Here is a 21,948-nt window from a genome sequence, read left to right on the forward strand (position 1 = left end):
AGAATATATAGTCTTCCCAGTAACCAAACATCTAAGTTAAAAATAATGAGTTATGGGTATCATCAACTTTTTCCAATACTGAAATTGTTTCCAGTACTGAAATACTTAAAAAATGAATTGTTCTCTGGACACTTTTTTGCTGCTAATTAACATTTCTTTTTACAGGATTCATGAATAAAATTTTCCATCCCAACATTGATGAAGCGTAAGTAACTATTTAAAAATGTTAAATCTTAGCAGCAACTGCTCTTATTAGCGTTCATCTCTCTCTCTCTCCATTATTAAAAAAAGTCTCAATTATCTTTTTGGATTTTATCAACAGAGAGGACTGTATGGTCACTTAAACTGGAGTTCCAGGGTTATTGATACTCTAAACCACTTAGTGCAAACCCTGCTGTTGGGTTGCTTAGTTTTTCCACTGTCGTGAGTGGGTCCTTCATTTCCTGCGATACCTAGCTAGGATTTGTAATATTCCACATCTCCGTTCTCTTCGTATGGACACAATTCAGAGACCAGTTTTCTGTATACGGAATTACTATTTTCAGCCCTTAAAGTGTTTCTTAGTTCTTGAGAGTAAAGCAAACATGAATGGCTGTAGTTTTATTTCAGTTAATGAATCTACCCTTTCTTTCCTTCTAATATTTTATTAGTGATACTTTAAGATTTGCCTCCTATCACATACTTCCAATGCTGTTTGCAATACATGATTTTTTTCTGCGGTTTTTCCTTGTCACAGCACTAAATTCTACTGTTACACACATACACATGAGGTATTCTGAATTCTTTGAGTGGGTTGTACACACATATCATGCCCCGTTGTCCTTTTATACTTCTGTGTATCAGTCATCCTAACAACAAGGATGTTTTGTTACATAACCACAGTATAGTCGTCTGATTCAGGAACTGAGTATCAATACAGTACTTTTTAGTCTACTGCCACATTACAGCAGTGTACCTTTTTGGCACTTTTTTCCCCCCCTCAGTGAAGGATCAGCCCAGGACCATGTATTGCATTTACTTGTCACATTTCTTTAAACTACTTTAATCTGGAATAGTTCCTCAGCTTTTTTAATGTTGACATTTTTAAAAGAATATGGATCAGTTATTTTAAAGACTGTCCCTCAGTTTGGGGTTGTCTGGTGTTTCCTCATTAGGTCCAGAGGATGCACTTCAGGCCAGAAAACCACAAAGTGTGATTGTGCCCTTGGGGTCCTGGGGAGACACACAGGTGTGTCTCCCACCCCCCCCACCCCAGGCAGTGTGAATTCTCATGAAGGTGTTGTCTGGTCTCTCCATTGTGTAGTTGTGGGTTTTTCCTTTCACTCTCTTACGGAGACACTAACACTGTAAATATTCTGCTCATACTTTTCCTTCCCTAATTGGGATTCTTTTTCCTTTCCTTTCTTTTCCTTTTTCCTTTTCCTTTTTTCTTTCTTTCTTTTCTTTCTTTCTTATGATCTGTTAAAGGTACTTTTCTTGATAAAATTAGTTGCCAGATACATGCGACTAGATTTCTTAATTTTTTAAAAAATGCCATTCTTTCCATCTGTTTCAGGTCAGGAACTGTGTGTCTAGATGTAATTAATCAAACTTGGACAGCTCTCTATGGTGAGTTTGGCCATGGAATATTTTTTAGAGATGTTGAGACACTGCCTAAAAAATGTTGTTTGGCTTTTCTTCTCTGGTTTAAGGTTTTTTGTTGGGAATGGGAAGGGATGATGAGGGCCTGGATGGGAAAGTTTGATCAGTGAAAAAAGTATTTTCTCTCAAGTACAAACTTTGATTTAGCGGTGGAAGTTTAAAATAATCTTGTGAGATTCTGAACTTAAGGTATAGTGATGTACAATACACATGTAAACATTGTATATGTGTATGTATTCAGAAGCACACTATATACCTGTTTACTTGTAATAACTTTGAATTTTGGAAAAACTCCTAGGAATGTCCCTGTGAAATGAGATGGTGTATTAAGAGGTTTGGGGAGTCTTCTGCTTTTGAAGCCCAAAGAATAATTCAGCCTTGTCTCAGTGCTGAAATCAACATCTCCTCTCTCATGATGAATCACAATACATCATGATACAATGCTAAGAATCACAGAGAAATGTAAGGAATATCAGGCCTTCTGTCCCTGAGCTTGTAACTTGGTTGGGGAGCTAAAAATATTTTGAGATATACTTAATTAGGGATACAACAAACCAGTCTGTATTCCCCCACATGTCCAAGTTCTCAGGCATCACTGACTCTGCTCTCATGCCTCCACCCCATGAGGCTTCCCCTGATGCTCCAGCTGCAAGCGATCTCCACACACTCCTACATTTTATTTCCCTTTTTTGTGGCCCACTTTTACTTTGTACCTGTGTGTGTTGTTCATGCCTACCTTTTTGTGCCACTAGATGATTTCCTGCCTTAGAGGTCACTGGGGTGCATGTCTCTATGTCCCAGCACTTCCTTATACAGCACCTTGTACCCATGTGTGGTGAAAGAATGGGAGGTGCACATAATAAACAGCTGCCAAGAGGTCCAAGAAGATCACTTCAGGCGGGGCTTAACCAGAGGTGACCTTTCTTACTGAACAATTGTGAAAAGTCTTATTCCAGCCATAATCTGCAAGCCACCTTGCCAGACATGCCTGTACTAGGTGCAGGAGACTCACGGAGGAATGCTGGTCACCGGCAGTGCACAGTTAATCCTTTTTTTGTTCTGTTTTTTTCCTCCTGATTCTCCCATTCAAAAATTATTTCCTCCGCCTGGAGTTATCTTCCTTGGTCTTTGTATGGCTGGGCACCTTCTTTTCTCACCTCAGACATCTGTCAAAGAAGCCTCCTTTCCTAGATCCTCCATGTAAAACAACATTCCTCCACAGCATAGCACCCTGTTTGAAAACCAGCATGTATTATTTATCTTGTCTTACTAGATTGTAAGCTCCACCGGAGCAGGGAGAGAGAGAGAGAGAGAGAGAGAGAGAGAGAGAGTGTGTGTGTGTGTGTGTGTGTGTGTGTGTGTGTGTGTGTGTACACACGTAGACAGGTAATGACTGAATTAATGATGCCTAGTATTGTTAAACATGAGAATTTTAGGGATATGACAGCTTATAAGGAGATGAGGCAACGAGAAAGAACATATACTCTGAGGTTGGTTAAATGGATTCCTTTTAAGATTTTTTTTGGTAAAAATGTCTCATGGCAGGCTGCCTGGAATAGCTGATGTAATGATGTATTTTCTTAAACTGCATTCACATTTTAGAAATGTACATAACAAAATACTGTGAGCTGGTTCCAGTTACAGTAAAGTAAATTGGACTTCAACTAATTCTTTTACTGTTGACCAGAAAAGCTTTGTGGAAGAGATTTTTGCGGATTCTCAAGTACTTCACATCTCAGAAACAGATTTTTAAAAATAACAGCTTATTGAATTATAATTCATATACATTAAATTCACCTATTTAAAGCATGTAATTTGGTGGCTTTTAAAAGCAAACTCAGTTGTGTACAACTATTACCACATTTTCATCATAGAAGATTTTCTTCACCTTAAAAAAGATCCCTTAGCTATCACCTCCTCATCCCCAACTCTAGGCAATGACTGATCTACTTTTTGTCTCTATAGATTTGCCTATTCTGGAATTTTTCATGATGGAATATATAATATGTGGTCTATTGTGACTGGTTTTTTTCAGTTCCCGTCATGTTTTCAAGATTCATCACGTTGTAGCATGAATCAGTACTTCATACCTTGTATGGCCAGATAATAGTGCATTTTACAGCTATCACATTTTTATCCATTTGTCAGTTGATGAACAGTTGGGTGGTTTCTACCTTTTGGCTGTTTTGAATAGTTTCTATGTGGACGTACGTTTTCATTTCTCTTGGGTGTCTACCTAGGGGTAGAATTGCTGGGTGACATGGTAACTCTCTGGTCAACCATTTGAGGAACTGACAGACTGTTTTCCAAAGTGGTTGTACCATTTTACTTTCCTACCAGCGGGTATATGAGGTTCAGAACAGACTTGAAGGCAGAAGCCCACATGACTTAAGATTTCTTAATTTTTTATTTATTTTTATTTTTTAAAAAGATTTTATTTATTTATTTGACAGAGACACACACAACGAGAGAGGGAACAGAAGCAGGGGGAGTGGGAGAGGGAGAAGCAGGCTTCCCGCTGCGCAGGGAGCCCGATGCGGGGCTCGATCCCAGGACCCTGGGATCGTGACCTGAGCCCAAGGCAGACGCTTAATGACTGAGCCACCCAGGTGCCCCGACTTAAGATTTCTTAAGATTTCATCACATCTAGGGGCACCTGAGTGGCTCAGTCATTAAGCCTTCGGCTCAGGTCATGATCCTGGGGTCCTGGGATCGAGCCCCACATCGGGCTCCCTGCTCAGCGGGAAGCCTGCTTCTCCCTCTCCCACTCCCCCTGCTTCTGTTCCCTCTCTCATTGTCTCTCTCTCTCCGTCAAATAAATAAAAAATCTAAAAGATTTCATCAAATCAATAAAATGTTAGGAAAGCATTGCTTTGTAAAGCACTTAGTAACAAGGATTAAATCACATTGGTCAAAGTGAACTTTTATTTCCCTATTACATGTGTAGGAGTTATCATTCAGTGTTCCGTAATATGTAAACATGGACAACACTAACATTGTAGGTAAGTGCAGGAACCCAAGGAGTATTTTGAGAGTGTAGTCAAAAATATACTCATGGGCCACCTGGGTGGCTCAGTCAGTTAAACGGCTGACTGTTGATCTCAGGGTCGTGAGTTCAAGCCCTATATCCACGCTGAGTGTGGAGCCTACTTAAAATATACTCAACATGGGAGAACTGTTTTTGACATTTTGCTCAAACCCAAACTCTACTACTGAAGAAAATTCATTTTTTTCATGGAAAGTTTTAGAACAGGTAATTGATACAAAAAGTACACAGAAATGGTTGGTACAGATGACCTTGAAGTTTGTTTGTTTTTAATATTTTTATTTATTTGAGAGAGAGAGAGAACAGAGGGAGAGTAGGAGGGAGAAGCAGACTCCCGTGGAGCAAGCAGGGAGCCCGATGTGGGACTCGATCCCAGGACCCTGCGATCATGACCTGAGCCCAAAGGCAGCCTCTCAACACATTGAGCCACCCAGGTGCCCCTGACATTGAAGTTTCTTTTGGACTTCCCTGATCCTGAGATCAAAACTGAATTTTTATTGCAAACTAGCCTCTGGCATTGAAGGTTAATCTATAATTGGTGAATTTATTGGAGTCATTCAGTTTCCTGCTGTGATTCTGAGAGAATCTTAGTTCAGAGGACAAAAAACCTAATTTAATATAAAACAACTAATAGGAGAAAGTTGACATGTTAACACAAATACTCAACTGAAAACCAAAAGGCTTAGCCTGACAACCAAAACTTGTTTCAACACCTCTACTATATAATATAGTAAGGAGCAGGGAGTTACTTGTGAAATTTCCTGCAATTAACTTTGCTCCAAGGCATGTACTTTGCAGTGGATATACATAGTTTTAGTATAGCAGCAATTCCCAGTTGAAACTTCAGATTTATACTTATCATAACCTGCTATTAATCAGTGTTCCCGTTTGTAGCAGCTTTAGTCCTCTAGTCCCCCTGACTCATTGCTTCTATTCTCATTTTGTTTTCCTTTGCCAAGTGTCCATGTAGTTTGTTCATTCAGAAACAGAATTGGTATGATTGTAGTCACCCAGTAATTTTCAATTTTATATTATTTAACCTTGCAAGAGAGCTAATTATAATGGGTAATATGGTTAGTTTTATAAAGATGCTTGTCAAATGAAATTGAGTATGAAGTTTGTTACTCTTGTGACATTAAAAGGAAAGTAGCAGATGCCATCTCGAAATTGATTTATTTTCATTTCCTGTATGATAGCATCTTTTTCTTTCTTTTCTCTTTTCTTCTCTTTTCTTTTCTTTCTTTTTTTAGCATCCCTTCCTGCTCTTCCCAGACAGCAATGATAAAAGCTCTGGAAAACTTAAAATGCAGCCAAGGGGATTAGTTTCAGAAACAACTGTAATTTTAAAGATTGATGGAAGGAAAGTTCATTAATCCACAGGTAGCTTTTTAAGCACCCTTACTATTTTCCAGTTTCCCTTTTTACTTCCACATGTATTTTATCCACACTTGGGCTCTCTCCCTGCCCTCCTGGAAGCTCTGGTACTTCCACTGCAGTACAGCTTTCGTTTCTCTCCCACCCTTCTGGGCCATGTGCATCCTTGACCTTGACCCTGTAAATTGTGTTTTTTTCCAATTTAATTTTACTCATTTTTCAGCTGACTTGGTAGATCACTTATTTTGTGAATTAAGTTGACAAGTAAGGTTGAAAACAATTTTCTTATAAAATTGGGCAGTTTACAATTTAATTCTTTCTCACTTTTAGGGGGTTGCTAGCCAGTGGACTGGATACTCCTCTTATTTTGCTGGTGAGAAAAATCAACATTTGGGAAATTGCTTCCCCTAGGATGAAGTTGACTACAACAAAAGGAATGCTTCAGGGACTTGGACATTAAAATTAGAGAGGAGAAACAAATTTTCTTTTACTAGGCATTTAGAAAATTTTTAAACCATAAATTTATTTAATAGTACTATATTGTGGGCCTAGTGAATTTAAGCTTTCTCATGTTGGAAATATTTACTCCATCCCTCTTTTCAGTTAGGTAGCCTGTGAATCTTTCCAAACAATTAAAATTCTGGCTGAAGGTAACCCTGTCTTAAAATAATGCTCTATGTTCCCCTAGTGTTTGCTAACTATATTCCTAGCCATTTTAGTGTAGTTACACAGACAAGAGCTACATGTATCTGTCTGCATGGATGATTGATCAGCCAACAACAACCGTCTGAGAACAGGCTTGAGAATTCAGTATCGATCCGTGCATGTTGGAATCATAAACATCGTCCTGCCTTTGGAACAGCTGGATGTCATTATGAGTCTCCTGGACAGAGGCCAGGTGGAGCAGTTTCTCTTCAGCACTAGGGGGAAATGTCAGCTGTAGGAAATAAAGATAACATGCTGAGTTTGGGATTTGGTGGCTTCCACAATATTTAGCTAGCTCCATGGTCCACCTCCTCTGTCCATCGGCTTGGAGATACGTACATGTGGTGTTGGTATGTGGCCCAAGGGTTTAATTAACTGTACACAGAAAAACAGGGTCATCTTAGGTTAAACAACTTAATGGAAACTCATTAGAAACACCACATTCATGTTCACTGGTGGTCAGCATGAGGATCACAGAGCGGTCCGGGCTTTGTGGACGGTGAGATGTGAGCCAGGCTGTGGCCTGGAAAGACAGCCACAGCTGTGTTCTACCTTCTTTGCGCTGTAGTCTCAGGGCTCAGTCGTGAGGGTGTGGATGTGTTTTTCTCTTCACTTGCTTGTGATCACTGTGTGTAGGCGAAGTCTGCCAGGTGTGGCCACTTACTTGTAATTGCATGAAGTATCTTTTCTAATGTTAAAGACAAACTAAATTATTGTCTAGTAATTAAAACTTTAGAGTACCAGCTAGCTCATTGTACATTAACTGCCCTTATTTCTGGAAAGTTAATAACAAATCCTATTCCTGTGTTTTAGCTGGCAGTCTTTGGAGGTAAGCAGGGTCATACCAGGTCTGAATTAGGATGAACGGCCTCTAAAGAGCATCTGAGTGAGGCAGGGGTGTGTGAGACCAGCAAGGCAACAAGGGAATGGCTTTGGGGGGAACAGGAGCCTGTTTTCTTCCTTCTCATCTCTGTGCAGCATTCATTCTGCTCTGCAGACCTCTACAGGTGAAGTACTTCAGGGGAGGGAGCTGCAGTGCATGGGAGAAGATTTTCTAAGTCTGGCAGAGTGCTTTAACGTGTTCTGTAACTACACACCTCTGGTTGGTGGCCTGGTGATCTGGCACTTAGCGGAATGGATCTGGTATTCCTCCAGGTTTTAGTGCCCTATGTCTTTGACCTTGCCCTTTCTGACATAGAACAAAAATGCCTGTGTTTACCTTGGAATACTTAAAAATTGTAATGCTACCTCTAGTGAGATTTAAGTCTATCAGTCATATTGTAAAAATTCTTTGAGTGTTTACTAATTCTTATTAATTCCTACTAATTGCACTCCATCTTTTTTTTTTTTTTTGAAAGGTGTGAGGAGGGAGTTGTGTTTGTTTTTTGCTTGCATGACCCTCTTCATAAGATCTTACTCTGTCTTTTAAAAGATACCCATGGGGATGCCTGGGTGTCTCAGTCAATTAAGCATTTGACTCTTGATCTCGGCTCAGGTCTTGATTCAGGGTTGTGAGTTCAAGCCCCACGTTGGGCTCCACACTGGGCATGGAGCCTCTCATGGACTAACCTGAGAACATTTATGAATCTGATGAATTCAGACTTCTTATATATTTTATCCACACAGAAACACAGAAGACCCTCTCAGTTAAGCAATTGGATACATTCTTGAATTTATCCTCCAGCAGATTGGTGGCTTGATATATTATTCTATTAGCAGCGTGTCAGCCTTCAGTAAACTAAAATGGCGTGGCTAGCCTTATGGCTAGCTGGTTCTGTGCACAGGACCACAGGAAGTCTTTGTGGGGGTCTGCTATGGGATTAGGCTTTCCTCATTGAAGTTGGATTCCAGTTAGTTATTTTAGAGAATGTTATTTTTAAATTTCAAAGCCATTTCTTCTTGCAAGTCCACCTACCTATATGAGGGCATTCCTCCTGACCAGCTCTTTTGAAGTTTTCCTCAAGATGTCTGTCACCTTTTAGGGCTCCTGCTTACCAAGTCCTTCACACAGAACAACTGCTTGGTCACATGAAATGCCATTCCTCAGGTTGAAGAAATAAAGGTTTCTGACTCCTCCTCGTTTGTGAGGGTAGAATTTCACTTTTTTTAGTGTTCACAGACTAAACAGGAGAAATTGAAAAATCCATTATTAATATTCCAACTTCTGAGGAGCTAGTAGAAGAGTGTAAAAGTAAACATCTGTTAGTTAACCGAAATTATTAACTGAAGGAAATCTGGAAATTTATTTGCTGTTTCAATCTTACAAAAATTTGACTACATGTATATTCACATGTATTTTTTAATACATCTAATAGATACCTCCTCCCCCACCTAAAAAGAAAAAAAAAAGTTGAATGAATGAAATGGAATTTTATGGTTGGTTTTATTTTGAATACATATTGTAAGTGTATGACTGCATTTCGTGATGGATTAATTACAATTGCTTGTAAGATGAGCAAAAGTCAATTAGTGGGGTTTTGAAAGGTCAGCAGCTGATTTTTCTCTGCTAAATCAAGGATATGAATAACATGGTTGAAATTCTCAAGTGATCCCAACTATTTAGCCATTAGCTTCAACCATAATGCCCGAAAGTCCACAGAGAAGATCTGTGTAAGTCCTAGCGAATCATTAGGTCTAGACCACTAGAATCAAAAATTTGTGATTTTTTTTTTTCTCTATCTTTTTACCTAATTATGAGTAGGACTTTTATTTTCTTCCTCTCAACCCTGCTCCCTGTTGAATTATGGAACAGGTAAATACCTTGAGTTGTGGCTTGCACAGTGAATCTCGACTTGAGAAGCCAGGGGTCCTCCCTCATAGGGGAGGGGGCCAGTGAACTCATAAGTTTGTTTGGATAGCATGCTTCTGGAATATGAAGAGTTTTGTGTTTTGTTTTTTTTTTTTAAAGATTTTATTTATTTATTTGACAGAGACACAGCGAGAGAGAGAACACAAGCAGGGGGAGTGGGAGAGGGAGAAGCAGGCCTCCCGCCAAGCAGGGAGCCCGATGCGGGGCTCAATCCCAGGACCCTGGGATAGACCTGAGCCGAAGGCAGACGCTCAACGACTGAGCCACCCAGGCGCCCCGGAATATGAAGAGTTTTGAAGGAAAACAAGAGGAACTTGCTCTTGATGGGAAATGACCTGAGCAGTTGTTTTAAGGAAGCTTTCTCTGATTGCACAGGCAAGAGTGTGGAGCCTGGAAGGCCAGGCCCTGATCTGAGGTGGAATGGTACGTTGGGCTTGGTGTAGTTACATGCCAGGGAAACAGAAAAGGAACTAGAGAGATTTTGTTAGGACAAGTAGTGAGTCTGGGGGCGCCTGAGTGGCTCAGTCAGTTAGGCGGCTGCCTTCGGCTCAGGTCATGGTCCCAGGGTCCTGGGATCAAGTCCCTCGTCGGCCTCCTGCTCAGCGGGAGTCTGCTTCTCCCTCTCCCTCTCCCTCTGCTCCTCTCCCGACTTGTGCTCTCTCTCTCTGTCAAATAAATAAAATCTTTAAAAAACAAACAAAAGAAAACCGAGTAGTGAGTCTGGAAAACCAACTGAGTACATGGAATAAAGGAGAAAGCCTAATCAAAGTCCCTCCAGAGGTTTGGAGCCTAGGGACAAGGGTGTTGGAGTCTACCTAGATATTAGGAGAAAAGATTAGGTTTTCAGGGAAATAATTTTAGGTATGTCAAATTCAATAAGACAAGAAATACAAAGGACCAATTAGAAAGATTTGGTAGTTATCAACATAGACTTGCTTCTTTAAAATTGTAAATGAGTTTCCCAGAGTAAGAGTATATGAAGCTCCTGCTTACATTATGAACACCACAGAATTCACACTGCTGTGCAGGTGAATGTCTTGCCAAGCAAGTTTTTCTGTTTGTTTGGCTTTAAAAGGAAGGAACCCAGGGCATTGGGGCATCTGGGGGAGTGGGATAGGTGGCCTTTGAGGAGAGGGGCAGTGGCTTTGATGACTCAGCCCCTAGCCATGACTGTACTGTGTGATGGTGGTGGTTTCTAAGTTATAGCATTTTGGGTGTTAAATCTGAAAAACAGATAAATATTATGCAAGTTAAAGTCTCTGGGGTGACTGCCCACCTGGTAATTATAGTTCCTGGTAGGACAGGCCACGTCAAGCTCTGGGCATCCATAGGGCTTTAATCTGAAGGTAACAGCATGCTTTACCAAAATCCCACTTAAACGTTCATAGGAAATAGAGGAAGAAGAAATAACTTATGGTCAGTGGTTTATAAACAGCCAAGAATAAACCATGATCTGTGATTCATCCCCTCCTGTGTTTTTTCCTTTAAGCCATGTACCATCTTTTTGTGAGTCACCTGGAGTAGGGTGGCTTTACTTTAAGAATTGGTGCTTTTTTTTTTTTTCAGTGTGACTCATTTTAATTAACATGTATTCTTTGAGGTATACAGGTAGCTGAAATTTCTACTCTTAAGAAGGTGGCATATTGTGTTTTTGAATATTTGAGTCTAGTCCTTTGATGCCATATGAAGCCTATTTTATAGTCCTTTTTAGTAATGTGTAAATTCTTCCTTATAAGGAACTGCAGTATTATACTTCTCTTTTTTGCAGATGAAGAAATTGAGATGCAGAGAGGAAGAGACCTGCCCAAGGTCAAAGAGCAAGTCAGTGGAAGGCCTGAGATTAGACTTGCGGTCTTCTAGGTTTCCCATCTGTTGTTTACCACTTTTGCTGGAAACAGTTCAGTCTAATGGAATTTGCTCTGCCCGATGTCTACAGTGTGTTAGGTGATAGCTCTCACTGCCTCCTACACTCTAAAGCAGCCCGATAATGCCCCTTGAAAATGGATCCACATTCTCCTACCTTTAGTTTGCAATACCTCCACCTGGAGGAAGTGAGGGTGACAGCAGAGTGCAGGAAGGCACGCGGAAGGGCTCGGGGAGTGGCTCCACTACACACTTCGGGCAGCTTAGTTGAAAGTCCTGAGCATTTTCAGAGAACCCGCAGGCAAATAGCCCTCTTCCCGTTTGTCCTGGGGGTAGAGTAGGGAGCATTTCCTGGCTGTGCAGTTCTACACACACGGATGCCAGCCTGTCCTGAGCCAGAGGCCATGGGGTAGGTAATGAGGCCTGAGCATGCAGGTTTTGAAAAAACTCCACAGGTAATTCTGATAGACAAACAGCGAGGATCTAAACTTACTAGGAACCATTGCTCTGGACTGAAGGGGGTAAATGGTGCTGCTTTTGATGAGAGATCAGTATGATTTGAGTGTTTTTAAAAATTAAATATGAATATAAATTATTAGTTGAAGTGCCTAAACTGAGGAATGAGTGTTGTAATATTGTTAATATTAATATTGTAAGATCAGGCTGAAGAATCAGGCTTAATGGACTGCATTTTTGTAAGTGCTGATTTAGTCCAAAGCAAAAAGTAAGAGCTGTTTGCTCATCATAAACCAGACTTCGCAGGGATCTTTGGACTTCCTTTAAAAACTAAGGCAGCCAGTAATGGAACCAGCTGACTATAATCTCGAGATTGGGTTATTCTGTGTGTCTGGTTCTCTCCCTTTCAAAAAGTGGAAGATTAATATTTTTTAAAAGACTTTTGAATTGAGAGATGTTGGTATTTTATTACTATTATTAATAATTCTAGGGGAAATTATACCATTTTATGATGGATTTTTCCAAAGGCGAGTATCTTTATTTCACTTCCAGTTTAGAGTTTAGGTTTCTTCTTTTTTTTTGTTTATTTATTTGAGAGAGAGAGTGTGGGAGCATGAGCAGGGGAAGAGGCACAGGGAGAGGGAGAAGCAGACTCCCTGCTGAGCAGGGAGCCCAACATGGGGCTCTGATCTCAGGACCCTGAGATCATGACGTGAGCCGAAGGCAGATAGATGCTTAACTGAATGAGCCACCCAGGTGCCCAGTTTAAGTTTCTTCTGTCAACATTTATCTTGAAAGAAGATTTTTTTTTTTTTTTAAAGATTTTATTTATTTATTTGACAGAGAGAGACACAGCGAGAGAGGGAACACAAGCAGGGGGAGTGGGAGAGGGAGAAGCAGGCTTCCCGCAGAGCAGGGAGCCCGATGCAGGGCTCGATCCCAGGACCCTGGGATCATGACCTGAGCCGAAGGCAGACGCTTAATGACTGAGCCACCCAGGCGCCCCTTGAAAGAAGATTTTTATCTGCAACTTTTTTTTTTAAAGCATTTTTTTTTTAAGATTTTATTTGACAGAAAGATAGCAGATAGAGCAGGAACACAAGCAGGGGGAGTGGGAGAGGGAGAAGCAGGCTTCCCGCTGAGCAGGGAGCCCGATGCGGGGCTCGATCCCAGGATCCTCAGATCATGACCCGAGCTGAAGGTGGACGCTTAACGACTGAGCCACCCAGGCGCCCCTTATCTGCAACTTTTGAGAGATGTTTCCTTGGAGAGGACCCTCTCAGTAGTAATCACTCTGTTAGCCACTCTCAGGGCTGTAAGTTAACTGCTTTACAGATGGCCATAGCAGGGGTACCTGGCTGGCTCAGTTAGTTAAGCGTCTGCCTTCTGCTCGGGTCATGATCTCTCAGGGTCCTGGGATCAAGCCCCACGTTGGGCTCCCTGCTCGGCGGGGCATCTGCCTCTCCCTCCCCAACCCCCCTGCTCGTTCTGTCTCTCATTCAAATAAATAAAATCTAAAAATAAAAAATAAAATAAAATGGCCATAGCCACGACATCCTGGTCTTCAAATGCTACCTTCTTTGCCCAGGACTGGGCTGTGTACTTTTCCTTTACTGCTCTTCTGTTTTACAGGTGTGACTCAGCACATCCATAACATGGATCAGAAGAGAGACATAGGAAGGTAGAACAAATTATTAAGGGTTCTTTTTCTTGTTGGGAACAAATACCTAGACAGAGCCACTTACTGGCAGCTTAAAAACTTAAAAGTAGTGAGGAAAGGGTATAAAAATCCCTCCTTGGAACACAGAAAACACCTACTTATAAAACACCTTGTCTGCCATATTTCTCAGGTCCTAAAGCACTTCTTCACATTACTTAAAGAGACTAAAACCTATACTTTTGGGGTGTGTGTGTGTGTGTGTGTGTGTGTGTTTTAAAAGTTTTTGTTGTTGCTTGATAGGAATATTCCTCTGCTAATGTTTTTGAGTAGCACCTGGAATGCTGAAACGACAGAACTCCCAGGTCACTATGTGTGGGTATCCGTGAACAGCCATGGGCTACTTTTCTGTGGTTTAGCTACTTGAAAGCAACACATGGCCTCTGCGAAGTATCAGACAGTTCAGCCACAGAAATCCCTTAACATTCTCTGCTTAGAGATCATTCTGTTGGCCTTAAACTTGTGAGAAAGGAAGACTTTCCGGGGGGGGGGGGTGGCCATCTCTGAGGATATGTAGTTTCAATGCCAAGATGTAAGTAGCTTGTGCCTTCATGAAAATTTAGACAGTGCTCATTTCATCTGTTGACAGAGGCAGCATGGTGGATAAGCCCAGGATTGAAACCCAGCTCCTTGGACGAGTTACCTAACCTCTCTGTGCCTCAGTTTCCCCCATATGCCAAATGGAGATGGTAATGGTACCTAGCTCATTGGTAATGGTACCTCGCTCGTTGGCTGTAGTGAAACTGAGTGTACATGTAAAGTGCTTACAGGGGCCTGGCTTGTAGCGAGGGCTTTGTAAGCACACACTGTCACTTCTGCCATTCCTGTTGCTGTAATTATTAGTGTTAATTCTTGTTAACTCTTCTCTGCTCCCAGATCATGTTGAGTTTGTAAAACTTCCACATCCTTGTTTTTTTTCTTCTGAATTTATTTACCTTGATTTTTTTAGACTTAATGTTTTATGTAAATATTTCAAACATGCGAAACTAGAAAGGACATATTCATAGGAAAATGCTATTTTTAAAGGTAAAAAAAGGCAAAAGTGTCCCTTGATGTGTGAAAAGTACAAATCGCAAGCATATTACCTTGAGATATATGGATCATCTTATGTGCATGTACTGTACATAGTAATTACCATTTTGTAGACTTTATCCCCCAGCCTTAGAGTATAAGTATTTTTTTTAACTATTCTTTAGCCTTTGAGTAGTTTTAAGTGGTTTTGGACCATGAATAATTACTGGTTTGTTGAATATGTTGCTTCCTTCCTGGGATTGAGCCCCGCATCGGGCTCTCTGCTTGGCGGGAAGCCTGCTTCTCCTTCTCCCTCTCCCACTCCCCCTGCTTGTGTTCCCTCTCTCGCTGTCTGTCAAATAAATGAATAAAATCTTTAAAAAAAAAAAAAATTGTAAGTAAAACGGCAGTGAAAATCTTACAACGTGATTGGGGTTATCTTGGAAGATTATTTTTGTTTTGCTTTTTTGATTAGGAATCTCTGCATTTATTTCCTGGTACATGGGAATCTTACTATAACATGGTTCTTTGGGAAGTTAGCCTTACAAAGGTGAAATGGCTCCTGTCCATGTAATACCACGAAGTCTCCATTACTTGGGGCTCAAGGTAGACCTGCTTTGCATCAAGACCTGGTGCGTGGGAACAGGACTGAGCCGGCTGTCGTGTGATTCTCCGTGACATTACTGGCTAGACCTGAGCTGTCTAATACGAGATCTAGCCATGTGTCCTTATTTAAATGTAAATTAGAATTAAATAAAACAAAAAATTTCAGTTCTTCAGTCACACCAGCCCTCATGTGTCTGTCCATAGCCACATGTGGCCAGCAGCTACCATACTGGACAGTGCAGATACAGAACATTTTCATCATGCAGAAAGTTCTGTTAAACAGTGCAGCTCTGGCTTACTCTCCTGCTGCTCACCCCGACGCTTAAGGAAGCCTTACACTGACAGGGAAGAGCTGACGGTTCCTCGTGGGGTTTTCCAAAGCAGAGGGTGACAAACATAGTTTGCCGGGTTTTGTATATAAGGTTTGATTGGAACACAGGCACGCCCATTTGTTTACCCATTCTCTGGGAGTGCTTCTGTGCTAGGTGGCGGAGCTAAGGGTTGCATTGTTAGGCCAGGGTCCACACGTGGCCCACAAGGTCTAAAGTATTTATTCTGGTCCTTTATGAAAAAGTTTGTCAACCCCTTTTACCTAGACCAGGATTTCTCAACCTCAGCACTGTTGAATTTTGGCCCGGATAATTGCTGCAAAGGGCTGTCCTGTGCATGGTAGGATGTTTAGCAGCACTCCTGCCTCTATCCACCCGTCCCCCTCCCCCATCCAGTTGTGACAACCAGAAATTTCTCCAGACATCACAAGATGTCTGCTGGGGAACAAAATCACCCCTGGCTGAGAACCACTAATCTAAAGTGATGTGGCTTGACCAAACATTCATTTATAATACTGCCTAAGAGTGCTCACTCTAGTAGGGAAAAAATACATTAAAAGAGCAAAATAAATGAAAGAGTAGTTCTTATGCTGCTATACTTTAGCATTCCCTCCAGAAACAGAAATTTTCCTATAAAACATGATAGAGTAACTGAAGTAAGGAGCCTGGAGGCACTAAGATTCCACAGTTGACTGCTGAGGAGCAAATAGAATGGAAGTTACCGCATCTCTGAAGTGATGGGAACACGTAGTTTATTTTACAGGTTTGCAGGGCCTGTTTCCTTTATAAAACACTACGTGACTGCAGAGTTCTTGTTGACTTTGCTGTGTGTGTGAATGTTATCTCTGTATACCCAGCACCTTGTGCTGCATCTGGCAAGAAGGGAGTTGATAAATGTATGAAAATGATTGTTAATAAATTCAGTAAATCTTAGGATTATCTGTGATTTTAAGTGGCCCATGTAGGTTCCTACCTTCATTAGCCAGGAGAATTAAAAAACTGATTATATTTACCTCCATTAAAGGTGATGAGAATTGAATTAAGCATCAAGGTGTATAAAATTGTGTTCTTCTTGAGATCTGGCGCTTGAATACTTTTCAGAGTGGGCATTTTCAAAGCTGTAGAAAAAGGCAATACTAAGAGGTAACTACTCATAAGAATGTAGAGTGCTGTAAGGTTTGGGGGCACGCATTTTAATTCAACAATGTATGTACTATGTCTGAATTCTTGGTTTAGAACATGGAGTGAATTAGAATTGGGACAGTTGCCTTTGAAAGCCAATATCAGGTATACCTTTATCTGACTCTTCAAAGTAAAATTAAGTTTTAAATTTTATTTTATTTTCTAAGTTTTAAATTTTAAAATTGGTATTGAAAAGAATATGTAATAGAGATCACATTTAACGGAGCACTTTTATGGAAAACTTCATGTGGTTGATCATTTCGGAAGATAAGCAGTTTTGACTACTGAATTCAAGTGAATTTTAGGTGAATTTGTTTTTTTCCATGCATGACGTATTTCTGTTTGTTTTTTCAGATCTTACCAATATATTTGAGTCCTTCCTGCCCCAGTTGTTGGCCTATCCCAACCCCATAGATCCTCTCAATGGTGATGCTGCGGCCATGTACCTCCACCGACCAGAAGAATACAAGCAGAAAATTAAAGGTAAGAGGCAAATCGTTTAACCTAGAGACAGAATACGTGTATTGGGCTTTGATCGTTAAAAGCCCTTCTTAGTTAATAATTTTTCTCAGGCCTTAAAGCAGACCGCTGTCTGTGGGCTGGAGCAGAACTCACTAGCCCCTATAGTTCCAAGGGGTCATTGACACCTTGGGAAGGCTGAAGGTCCCAGCAAGGAAGACGAGAAGGAGTGAGAAAGAGCAAAAGGGAAGATGAGAAAGTGGGGGGCACCTGTTGGGTGGTGGTGGATGTGACCCTCCCGGAAATCCCTGTGGACCCCTGTCCAAAAGAACCTTAGCCTTCACTTGCTTCCTCTTGTCTTGTAAAACTAGAAGACTGGGGCTGGAGAGTGATGTATTAAATGAAAGGCCTAATCTCCCATTTGTTTACAGACAGTATCATCCTGGCCCGTCAGGAAAGCTGTTAACTTTGGAAGTTGGGAAATGCCAAATTTATCCTTAAGCTTTTTCTATCATATCATTTTACCTGTTGAATTAAGAATACCCAACTGGCTTCTTTTCTTGGCCCCATACTGGTTTACTTTGGAAAGTTTACATCTGGGCACATTTCTTGTCTGCTGCAGATATCTGGCCCCAGGGCCCAGTTTTCTAGTAAAACTTGAAATGTGCTGTGCTAGGTAGAAATGTGCTTGTGGTAGGAGAGCTAGTTTTCTCATCCTTTACCATTTAGAATCCTCCTTTCTCACTCTGAAACCATTGACCTGCTAATGGGACATGAAGTTCATTAACATGAACTTGTGGTTTCAAAAGAACATCTGTAACTTCACACCGGTTTACTGGTGTTCATTTTTACCTCTCTGTGTGCTTGAGAACCTTCGTAGTGAAAAGTCTAGATAAAATTCCACCAGAAAGGAAAGGAATTCAAAGTCATTTTAGTATATGTGCTGCCGAAGCGAGCACGGAATTCAAAGTCATGAAAGTAGGCCTACTCTCCTTACCAAATGGCAAGCATCCATATTTACCTAATTGTTAGCATGACTTACCCGTCTATGTAACAGTTCAGATTGTCAACTTCTGCCTCAACTTCTGAGGTCCATCTGCAAGAGGTGAGAGCCTGGAATATATAGGTCTTCACTCTTAACTGTGCAAGTATGAGACAGGCGCATCTGAGGTTTTCCTTTGGTTTTCTCATTCTTCTCTGATCTCTGTAGGGTACTGTTTGGTACTTTTGTTGAGATAAAATAGAAATAAATCTACTCCAATTAATTTACTTAGGTCTCAGGTGTTTTTGCAAATTAATAATCTAATTTATGTAGCAGAATATCTGTATAGCCAAACATGTATTTCAAGGGGGAAAAAGAACAGTCCGTTTCAACCAGATAAAATTCTGTTATGAGACTGTATTAAAATTGTGACACAGGAATCACTTAACAGTGTCTGCAGCCCACAGATAATCTCCGTGCAGAGCATATTTCTGTAGTTCTTAAATGCATTATGCCTCAGCAATTTAGCACTATTCCTGTTTTAGTACATATCTGCTATAGTACCAGTTACAAAAGGAATCCAATCTACATTTTTATTTTAGAATGGCAAGCTCTAGCTTAGGGAATTGAGCTTTCTGAAATGTCAGTGTTGGCTATCATTTTGTCTTCCTGAGTAATGTGAAAATCAGGGCTCTAAGAACTATCCTGGTGGTTTAGATGCGCTCCCCTGGCCCCCAGCCGAGGGGCTTGTTCTCCCAATTCTCCCCTGCCTCCCAGCACTGGGTTCTCCTCTGCACCCAGCCTGTCAGAGGCTTCCCCCTTTCAGAGGCTTCCCCCTTTCAGAAGCCTCTGTCTGCTCCTGAGGACCTCTTTGTCCTGCTCTTGATTTCCTGTCATTTTCAAACTTCTCACTTCCTTGCCCTAAACCCCTGCTAGTTTGTTTTCCCCCCTTCTACTGATAATCTGTGACCCCATTTCTTCCTAATCATATGCACCCTGCTCAAGACCCATTTTCCTGACTTCTTTGTGGCTCTCGTATTTTGCCCCTTCCTTTCCTGAAAACCTTTCTCATTCCATTCCCAAACGTGGTCATTCTCTCAAGAGTCTCAGTCATTCAGCCCTCCCTTACCCTCCCTCACCACTTGGGGAGCTGATTCGCCCCTCACTGCTTTAGATAATTCCCTGCAGGTAGGTGATTTCCAAAAACGTGTCTAGATGTGGGAAACTCCCTCCCAAGCTGCTACCAGACATTTCTGTAGCTAGCCTCACAGGTCAGCGTATGTAACCTTTCTTACCATGGATTTTCGTCAGCATTCCCATTTTTTTGATGTTTTTTATCATGTAGATAGGAGCTGCTTGTGGGATGGGCACCAGTGAGCTGTCTAAAGATATTGTTGGGGCGGCATCGTACCTGCCGTTCACGGCTTTCTCTCACTTTGTGTGAGCTCCATCTTTGCCTTTACTCCTAGATGGAGCAATATGTGGACCATCACATTGGATGAATTTCAGATACCCAACTATATTCCCTTCCTTAGGGAAAGTTTCAGCCTAGAGATTAACTTAACCATATACTCACCATCAAACTACAGCAAGACCTATACATTTTGCTTTATTTGCTTCAGATACAAATGTAGTTCTGACATACTGGCCACGTCCTTCTCATCTGTGCTTTTTTTTTTTTTTAAAGATTTTTTTTTATTTATTTGAGAGAGAGCACAAGCAGGGGGAGCAGCAGGCAGAGGTAGAGGGAGAAGCAGACTCCGCCTGAGCAGGGAGCCCGATGTGGGGCTCGATCCCAGGACCCTGGGATCATGACCTGAGCCGAAGGCAGACGCTTAACCGACTGAGCCCCCCAGGCGCCCCCTGCCATGTGCTTTTGGCGAGGCTGTGCCTTTCGCATGGAATGGCGTGTCCTGTGCTGCGGCTGAGACTTCCTTCAAGGGTCAGCGCAGATGTGCCTGCCTTCCCGGCTCTCAGAGGCCAGAGGCCCTTCCTCCATGCTTCCTTCCAGTGGCACTGGACAGCTAACTGCTTTTGTCTGCATCTGTCTCCTGCTCATGAATGACCTTGTTCTTCATTTTTCTGTCTCTTGAAAGGTCTTGTCCTAGTAAGCTAAGCAGTTAAAACTATTTATTTCCTCGAATATACTAAGGAGGACTGACAGTATCACCTTACAGTGTCAGAGAGAAGTGTCAAAGTGCAGCAACTTCTTTCTACAAATGCAGCAAAGTAGCTGACTCATTAGAGGGTAAAAATAGCATTTCTGGGACTGTAATAAACATTTCTCTCCAAAAGGTAAATTAAGGTAAGTTCTTACCTAATCAGGAGCTTTTGGAATCTCATCTCCGCCTAAAACTTCATTATAATGAATTTGTAGGATTCTAAGTCAGAAGTCTGTAAACTTTTTCTGTAAAGGGCCAGATTCGGCCACATGTAGTCTCCGTCACATATTCTTTCTCTTTGTTCCTTTTTTTTTTTTTTTCTTTTAAAACAACCCTTTGTGGGAGCGCCTGGGTGGCTCAGTTGGTTAAGCGTCTGCCTTCGGCTCAGGTCATGATCCCAGGGTCCTGGGATCGAGCCCCGCATCGGGCTCCCTGCTCGGTGGGAGGCCTGCTTCTCCCTCTCCCACTCGCCCTGCTTGTGTTCCCTCTCTCGCTGTCTCTCTCTCTCTCTGTCAAATAAATAAAATCTTAAAAAAAAAAAAAAAAAAAAAGAAAAGCTGGGCCTAAGAATGCCCCAAAAGACTTGGAAAAAAAAAAAAAACCTTTAGGGGTACCTGGGTAGATCAGTCAATTGAGCATCTGCCTTCAGCTTGGGTTGTGATCCCGGGGTCCTGGGATCGAGTCCCTCATCAGGCTCCCTGCTCAGTGGGGAGTCTGCTGCTCCCTCTGCCCCTCTCCTCCATTCGTGCTCCTCTCAAATAAAATCTTTTAAAATAAATAAATAAACAACCCTTTAAGTATATCAAAAATATTCTTCGCTAGGCCCCTGTGTTATATTATTCTAGTTTGGCAGGCTCATTTGGCCATTTTCCTTCTCTTACTCTTGTGTTCAGTCCCTGTGACTCCATAGGAGGAAAAACAAAGCATAAGGATGTGAGGATGTGTTTCTCTCCTGCTGGCACTCTGAATAGGTTTCTGTCTCGTCTCTTGGCTATTTACTGAAAAACAGTATACACTTAGAGTTTTAGGAACAAGTTTGTTTGTTCAGCAGTTCTTAAAATTTTCTTCCAGCCAGCAGATTCAGCCTAGGCTGTAGCTGCATAAATCTTCAGGTAAATAATAGATGATAAAGTGACTCAGGCTCACTGTGTCTCCAGATAGCAGCTCATTCCTGAGCAGATTGAGAGACTGTTTGCACCAGCTGCTTCAAAAACCTGACAGGCAGGATCTGTTTAGACTAAAATCTATTCCTAAAATAATAGATCTGGGCTGACTGTAATTACATAAATGCAAGTCTAAAAATGATAGGGGATTTCCTTATAAATTACTATGGAATCATAACTAGTCCTGTTCTACCTGGGAGGGTGAATAGTTTTATTAACATAGAGATGAGAAGAAAGTACAGGGGGGCGCCTGGGTGGTTCAGTCGGTTAAGCATCTGCCTTCGGCTCAGGTCATGATCTCAGGGTCCTGGGATCGAGCCCGGCATCGGGCTCCCTGCTCCGCGGGGAGTCTGCTTCTCCCTCTCCCTCTGCCTGCTGCTCTGCCTACTTGTGCTCGCTCTCTCTCTGTCAAATAAATAAATGAAATCTTTAAAAAGAAGAAG

At 41.6% G+C, this 21,948-nt stretch overlaps 1 protein-coding gene across 7 annotated transcripts in view; it reads left to right on the forward strand.

Moving 5' to 3' along the window:
* The window catches only part of UBE2H (ubiquitin conjugating enzyme E2 H), a 107,371-nt gene that overhangs the window by 80,619 nt on the left and 4,804 nt on the right, over positions 1 to 21,948 (forward strand). For 6 of the 7 annotated variants that reach the window (XM_081800094.1, XM_081800095.1, XM_081800099.1 and 3 more), the window contains 3 exons: positions 166 to 205; positions 1,556 to 1,608; positions 17,094 to 17,222. In XM_081800094.1, coding sequence (XP_081656220.1) covers positions 166 to 205; positions 1,556 to 1,608; positions 17,094 to 17,222 — 222 coding nt within the window. The remainder of the gene's footprint in view (positions 1 to 165; positions 206 to 1,555; positions 1,609 to 17,093; positions 17,223 to 21,948) is intronic. The other variant, XM_006729221.3, reaches the window with a different exon arrangement.

The sequence above is a fragment of the Leptonychotes weddellii genome, chromosome 12, assembly GCF_054177405.1.
Source record: "Leptonychotes weddellii isolate Sample4059 chromosome 12, ASM5417740v2, whole genome shotgun sequence".
In the NCBI taxonomy this organism is placed as follows: Eukaryota; Metazoa; Chordata; class Mammalia; order Carnivora; family Phocidae; genus Leptonychotes; species Leptonychotes weddellii.